The sequence below is a fragment of the Poromitra crassiceps genome (genome assembly GCF_964638095.1).
Source record: "Poromitra crassiceps genome assembly, chromosome: 9".
Taxonomy (NCBI): Eukaryota; Metazoa; Chordata; class Actinopteri; order Beryciformes; family Melamphaidae; genus Poromitra; species Poromitra crassiceps.
The window spans coordinates 54697664-54705947 of record NC_139630.1 but is presented as its reverse complement, the minus strand read 5'-3'; the positions used below and the strand labels follow the sequence as shown (position 1 = coordinate 54705947).

The following is an 8284-nucleotide window of genomic DNA, read 5'->3' as shown; positions in this document are numbered from 1 at the left end:
CGTTAGTCTCGCGTGGTTTAGTTCTTAGGGCAACGTGATCGCAGCCAGATCTCGCGAGGTCTCGTTGTGCTTTTCAGACCATGCTTCAGTTCAGACAGAAAAAACAAACATGGGGGAGGCTGCTCTACTCAAGGTGCCGCGCCACATCTCAAAGCAGCAACAAGCCTCGCTGGAGAAAGCATTTGTGTGCAAGCTTCCATCCACTTCTCCACGTGCACAGAAAATAACATCGGCTCTGGCACGTTTTATTTGCAAAGATCTGCGGCCGTACAGCGTTGTAGAAAATGTCGGCATCCCGAAGCCTCGTTAAGTCACTTGAACCACGCTACGTGCTGCCGCCGTCACGCAAACAACAAAGCGATCCCAAAGCTGTATGAAGAGGTGAAAAAGAACGTCTCAACTTCACTGAAGTCAGCAGAGAGAGTCGCTATAACTTGCGACAGCTGGACATCCAGAGCTACGGATTCGTACCTGACAATGACTTCTCTGACCTTCTTGTCCGATCGGGCCCGTGATGACACCTTCTCCAGGCTGACCACTGTCTTGACTGAAGCTGCTCGTCTGGAGCAAGTGGAGGCATCTAATGTAAGTTAATAACTGAGTGTTCCTGCACACTACAGTATTATGATGGTTTATTTATGATCCTGATCATGAATATTTATTTTATCTTTCAACAGCAACAAGCTGATGGTGATGGAGCTGCTGTGCTGTACAGCAGGAAGACGACTCCCTTGGTCCTATAATTTGTAAATTATTTTTTATTTACATTTTCTTTTTTTATTATTTACACTGGTTTCCTGCCAGTGATTTGAGTTGTTTACACACTGAGCAAGGGTCACTGCCACACACTGGTAATAAGTTAAAACCAGGTTGAGAATGTGCATTGTGCATGCACCATGAGCCAGATGTACAGACCTCAAATCTGTTTGCACTATAATGTTTGTGAACTGGAAATGTTCATAAGCTGTATTTTATTTTATTTTATTTACAAAGCATTTATACTTTATGAAACACGGTTTACAACATGCTGCTGTTCAATGATTCTGTTGTATAGTGGAAATCTAAATTTGTTTGGCTTCTCACAGAAGACTGTAAAGAAAGAGACAGAAGACTGTAAAGAAAGATAAGATGTTGAATGACTATGTTGGTCATGTTTAAATAAAAAAGAATTACATGATGTAACTGCTTGCTTTATGGTCAATTCTTAATGTAAATATTAATATTTTTTAATAATGCAGCAGGTTAGAGGGTTCCTTGTACAATTTACAGCATTAGTTATTTGAGAATCTCTTCCATTATCAAAGCAAAACTGGTATTGCAACTAAAATATCGATATCGAATCGTATCGGAAATCGCATCGACTTGGGACCTTGTGTATCGGAATCGTATCGGGAAGTAAGTGGCGATACCCAGCTCTAATATATATATATGAAGAGTTAATTTGCAAAAACAGGTATCTCCGTTTGGATTTTTTATCATTTTATTTTATATATTGTTGTATTTATACTGTAATTTATTTATTTTTGGGAAATTTGTATTGTCAATCATAACTAAAACATATTAATCTGATAATTTTCACATAAATCCCCTCAATGTTTTCTATGTGGACTCCAGGAAGTATCAAACAGATGTTTGTTCATTTTAAGAATGGCGTTTACCTGTTTTTGCAAATGAACTCTTCATATATATATATATATATATATATATATATACACACACACTCGTGGTGCATATATCTGCTTACAACTGTTGTTTCAAGGTGTAACACCGTCCCATGTAGCTAGTAGTTAGAGTACCTAAATAGGCTTAATGTGATAGTACTATGGGGCGGGGCCTGGGTTATGGTTTCAACCTGTTCTTTAAATATTCACACTCTTATTCATAAAACAAATAACTGGCGGTGCCTCCAATAATGTTCAGGAAATATAATGTATATATATACATACACTCACCAATGCTATCACTGATGACATCATCATCGAGTGCTTTAGTGACATCACTGATGATGACATTTTGACATCATTGTCATCGGTGATGCAAAGTTTATGTCTGTGCACAATTGTCCAACTTTGCATCACTGATGACATCACTCACTGATGACCTTACAATGATTGTGCACAGACATACATACAGACATACATACAGTAGGGGTGGGGGAAAAAATCGATTCACCTAAGTATCGCGATTTTTAATGTCACGATTTTTTGGATCGATCTTTTATTCCAGAATCGATAATCGCAAATTAAAAAAAAAAAAAAAAAAAAAAATTTTTTTTTTTTTTTTTTTTTGGGTGCTTGCAGTCAGGCCACTCACTGAACAGCAGGCCAGGCGCCGCCTACTGGTTTACTAGTGGTTTTATTACTTTATTAGTTAGTCTGAAGTAATAATTACACTTCAGGGTTAAAGTGGGTGCATCTCATTGTAAAATTGGACCCAAATCTGGCTTCAAACGGCCCAAATTTCACGCGCATTGGCCCATATCGGCCTGGCCTGCTTGGTATCTAATGCCCGGCCTGAATTATGATCCCAGTCCGCCCCTGTTTTTAACTATATCGCCCAGCCCTACTCATGATATATAATATACAGTCTCTAGTGTATGATTCAACTTTTCCCATGTTCTAATCTAGTGTAAAAAAGCAAACAAACTGAAAAAATAAAAGAAAAAAATAAACAAAAATCGCAATAAATCGTAATATCGAATCGCAATAATCGTAGAATCGCAATAATCGTGAATCGCAATATATATCGAATCGGCACCAAAGTATCGTGATAGTATCGAATCGGGAGATAAGTGAATCGGCACAGCCCTAACATACAGTACAGACATACATACAGACAGACATACAGACATACATACAGACATTGTACTGGTACACCCAATGTGACTCTTGTCCTATATTGGTTCTCACAGCCAGCTAAACTCTCCTTTGCATCATATCCTCCAAGGAACAGCCAAGTGTTGTAGATGGACAGGATTTAATAACAAAGAAGTGTGAAACTGAAATAAACATACAGAAAAGCATACATCAGTATACAATACAAAACAGTGTACTCCAGTTATTTACAGGTGGGATAACTACAGTGATCATCTATTTTGCAGGAAACATAAGGTAAGTATGAAAAGGCACGATCATTTTCTTTGCAGGATTACAGGTGAGTAACAAATCAGGTAAGTATTGTATTGAACAATGTATTTTACACTAAACAATAGCTCTAGTATTATATGTATAACCCAAATGCCTTCATTACACTGTGCTGTCATACATGCTACCAAACATACACAAACTGTAGCAAATATGTAAAAATGCTTTGACATAAACATAACAGCAATGATTGACAATAGTTGTACTTACAGAAATTGCCACTCAAAGGGTTAGAAACTAGGTGATGGCTAAGGATGGAGCATGAAGATTGCTGCATTGAACACACACTGCCATTCTCTTTGTTGTCACAGGAAAAAGGAAGAGCTGAAACTGCAGTACTAAACTATACCACAAGAAGGTGCAGGGGAGAGACTCTAAAGAGAAATAATTAACATTATGCCCCCTAGTGGCAGGGAGGTTCTAAAATAAAGGAAACTGTTCCATGACAGACATACAGTACATAGATACAGACACTCACTGATGACATCATCATCGAGTGCTTCAGTGAAATCACTGATGATGACATCAGTGAGGCAAAGTTGTATGTCTGCGCACAATTGCTCAACTTCACTGATGACATCACAATGATTGTGCGCAGACATACAGACAGACACCTGGAATTATAGATAGAATCCAGTGCTTTAGTGACATCACTGATGATGACATATTGACATCAATGTCATCAGTGATGCCTTTGTATGTCTCTGCTATCTATAATTCCAGGAGTGTCTGTCTGTCTGTCTGTCTGTCTGTATGTCTGCACACAATCATTGTGATGTCATCAGTGAGTGATGTCATCATGATGCAAAGTTGTGCAAATGTGCACAGACATACAACTTTGCATCACTGATGACATTGATGTCACAAAAGCACTCGATGATGATGTCATCAGTCAGTGTCTGTCTGTATGTATGTATGTATGTCTGTCTGCGCACAATCATTGTGATGTCATCAGTGATGCAAAGTTGGGCAGTTGTGCGCAGACAAACTTTGCATCACTGATGACAATGATGTCAAAATGTCATCATCAGTGATGTCACTAAATGTGTCTGTGCCTGTAACAGTGATGTCATAAATCCTTCCCTGCTGAGGTGATAAAGGGAAGGCTCTTGTTCACATCTGAGATAACATGCTGCTGTCTGAGAAACACAAACTCTTGGCTCTCGTTTGTGTGTGTGTGATTGTGGTGTTTGTGTCAGTATGTGTTGTCGATGCTGCACAGCATCACAAGGAGGAACTGAAGCTGTTTAATGAAGTTAAAGGAAACTTTGATGAAACAGCAGAACACATTAAGGTCCAGGCCCAACGCACAGAGAGGCAGATTAAGGAGGAGTTTAAGAAGCTTCACCAGTTTCTACAAGAGGAAGAGGAGGCCAGGATCTCTGCACTGAGGGAGGAAGAGGAGCAGAAGAGTCAGACAATGAAGGAGAAGACTGAGGGTCTGAGCAGAGAGATAGCAGCTCTTTCAGACACAGTCAGAGCCATAGAGAAGGAGCTGAGAGCTGAAGATGTCTCAGTCCTGCAGAACTACAAGGCTACAGTGGAAAGAGTCCAGCGCCCCCTGCTGGAAGATCCACAACTGGTCTCAGGAGCTCTGATTGACGAGGCCAAACACCTGGGCAACCTGAGCTTCACAGTCTGGGACAAGATGAAGGAGAAGGTATCTTACACTCCTGTGATTCTGGACCCAAACACTGCTCAAGTCATCCTATCTGAAGATCTGACCACCATTCTGAGAGGATGGGTATACAAGGTTCCCGACAACCCAGAGAGGCTTGGCTCTTCTTCCATGGGGTGTGTCTTGGCTTCTGAGGGCTTTAACTCAGGAACTCACAGCTGGGATGTTGAGGTTGGAGACAGTCCATTCTGGCAACTGGGTGTGTTAGAAGAGTCTGCCCACAGGAAGGGTTGGGCATTGCCCGGACTATGGGCATTATGGTTAGATTCTGAAGATGGTAAATACAGAACATCCCCAAGTCCATACACTGGTCTCCCAGTGAAGAAGAAGCTCCAGAGGGTCAGAGTGAGTCTGGACTGGGACAGAGGAAAGCTGTCATTCTCTGATCCTGACACTAACACACACATACACACCTTCACGCACACCTTCACTGACAGGATGTTTCCCTTCTTTCAAAATACCTCTCCTATGAAGATGTTACCAATGAAGGTCTCTAACGGTGCAACAGCAAAGTTGGGGGCGTGTCCCTCAACTAACATGTCGAGCACTTGAAGCGCTGCTGCTGAGCTGAAAGTTGTTTTTACGGCGTGGCCACTAGTGTCTGAGGCTCTGCCTGTCTCTGCAAAAGAAAGTGTCCAGGTCGCCGAAGCTAGAAGGTCCTGAGTTCGATTCTCGCCTGGGACGCTGTGGGCGCTGGAGTTGTGACCCCCCCCCATATCTTCAGTGCCTACTGCCCAGGTGGGCTATCTCGTCGAAAGGGCCTTTCTGTGTGGAGTTTGCATGTTCTCCCCGTGCTCCCCAGGGGGTTCCTCCGTACATAACCCCCCACTAAAAACATGCAGAAGATCGTCATCCGACCAGTGACGACAACGTCTGAAGTTGGTCCAATGATGGTCCAATGATGGTCCCCGGGCGCTGGAAAGAAAAAGCGACCACTGCTCCTGGCCTGCCCCCTGGAGGAAAGGACAAGCCTGGATGGGGCAAATGCAGAGGACATATTTCACCGGCCACCGTCAGCATGAGTGTGTGTTGTGGCCGCATGCATGTGCTTTCAACACCATCAGGCCGGCTCTACTGGGTGAGAAGCTAACGACGATGCGGGTGGATGCCCCCCTGGTGGCCTGGATTGTGGACTACCTGTCTGGCAGACCACAGTATGTGCGCCTGCAGAACTGTGTGTCAGACAGAGTGGTCAGCAATACGGGAGCACCACAGGGGACGGTCTTCTGTCCCTTCTTCTTCACCATCTACACCACGGACTTCACCTACCAGACAGAGTCTTGCCACCTTCAGAAGTTCTCTGACGACTCTGCGATAGTAGGATGTATCAAAGATGGCGACGACGATGAGTATCGGGATGTGGTGGCCAACTTTGTCACATGGTGTGAGCAGAACCACCTGCAGCTCAATGTGTCAAAGACAAAGGAGCTGGTGGTGGACCTGAGGAGGGTCAAGGCTCCGGTGACCCCTGTCTCAATCCACGGGGTCAGTGTCGACATAGTGGAGGATTACAAGTACCTTGGAGTGTACATTGACAATAAACTAGACTGGGCTAAGAACTCTGATGCACTCTATCCACCTTATTTTTGAATGCCCCACTGTAAAAAAGAATCGTGGGTACAAGGTCCGGTTTAACGTGACTCATTGTTGCCGCTTGCCATTTCCTTTGTTATACTCTGGCTGCAGACCCGAATTATAAACCGGAAGCTGGAGTCCGTTATAAAAGTTATAAATACAGTCACGTTATAAACAACTAACCAACGCTGGAGGTCCGTATGGAAACTCGAAATGTGTGTTACTCGAAATGGTTAAAAGTTAAATCAATTTGGTGGCGTTTTACTGCCATGTAACATAGCTAGCCGCTAACATTAGCCACCGTTAGTAGCCGACTACCCACAATGCATTACGTTATCCCAGCACCAGCAACCCACCCGAACGACACGGCTGTAGAGCAGAATGGCTCTGCTGTAAAAGGGTAAAATCCTCATAGACGGTTTTTTTGTCGGGGGCTGGGGGGTTATCTAAATTGGTTACACCGGAAATAGAACCCATAGTTAACGTAAGGCAAAATGGCCGCCAAAAATAAGGTGGATAAGAAGGGGCAAAGCCGTCTCTACTTTCTGAGATGGCTGAGGTCCTTCAACGTTTGCCGGTCCATGCTGAGGATGTTCTATGAGTCGGTAGTGGCTAGTGCCTTCCTGTATGCTATTGTGTGCTGGGGCAGCAGGCTGAAGGCAGCGGACGCCAACAGACTCAACAAACTGATCCGTAAGGCCAGGGATATTGTGGGGCTGGATCTGGGCTCTCTGACTGCGGTGTCAGAGAAGAGAACGTTGTCCAGCCTACGCTCCATCATGAGCAATGACTCGCACCCACTCCACGGCGTGCTAGTCAAACACAGGAGTACATTCAGTGAGAGACTGATTCCACCTAGATGCAACACGGAGAGGCACAGGAAATCATTCCTGCCTGTGGCCATTGGTCTATTTAATGCCTCTCTTAAAAGAGCACCTCGGAGACGCTCAGTTTTCCTGAGACTGAGCCAGCCGATAGGTTAACTGTGCCTGGCTGAGCCACGTGTAACGTATAGGGCAAGCCGACGTAATATAAGTCTGTGTGCAATAAAGATAATTGCATGTAATGTATACTTCTCTACGTATTTTGCTCGCTTAGACGTATTCTACTTATTTTTGCTTCTATCGCAGACGCATTTACTACTGTTTATCCTATGCTATGTTGTTCTTATTCTTATTCTTATTCTTATTCTGCTTATTAGTGGCCGGGCCAGCGAAGCGCCAGGCCACTTCTTGTATTTGCCTGTATTCTTCATCCTCCCGGGAAGTTCGACTTCCCATGGATGAAAACTAACCAAACTTTGCACAAAGGTCCAGTCCCATGCCAAACGTCTTTGACACAAATTTGGGGCCAATAGTCCTAATTTTGCATTTACTATTGTTTACTTCATGCTATGTGTGTTCTGTGAGCGAGCTACTGTAACATCCCAATTTCCCCCCGGGGATCATTAAAGTCTCTGATTCTGATTCTGATTCTGATTGTAGTGTTCGTGTGACAATAAAGATGGGCTTCCGTCTGAAATCGTATATCCCCGATGATGTCATAAATCACTGATCATGATGTCACAGACAGTGATGAGGTCTAAAATCAGAGATGATATACAGTTCTAGATGGCTCGGCCTGATTTCCAGGTCACTACTGCGATGTCATCTCTCTAACCGCTAGTAGTAGTGTTAGATGATGTCACCACTGATGATAAGAGCACCAAGGATGTCAACAGTGATGATGTCATAATCTATGATAATGTAATCATTGATGATTCCACTGATGATGTCATATGTCACTGTTGAGGGTTACGATGCCACAGTGATTATGTCATATATTTAGTGTTTATTTAGTGTTGGACAGTGCTACATCATACAGTCTATGATTCACAACTTATGTTCAG

At 43.3% G+C, this 8284-nt stretch overlaps 1 protein-coding gene across 1 annotated transcript; it reads left to right on the top strand.

Annotated features, from left to right (window-relative positions):
• Nucleotides 1-477: 477 nt before the first annotated feature.
• LOC310782412 (E3 ubiquitin-protein ligase TRIM39-like) lies at nt 478-5373 on the top strand (the record flags this gene model as incomplete). Its single annotated transcript, XM_083643072.1, has 2 exons — nt 478-585; nt 4366-5373. 2 exons carry the CDS (start codon nt 478-480, stop codon nt 5371-5373), a joined length of 1116 nt encoding a protein of 371 aa, XP_083499198.1.
• Between the last annotated feature and the right edge of the window lie 2911 nt (nt 5374-8284).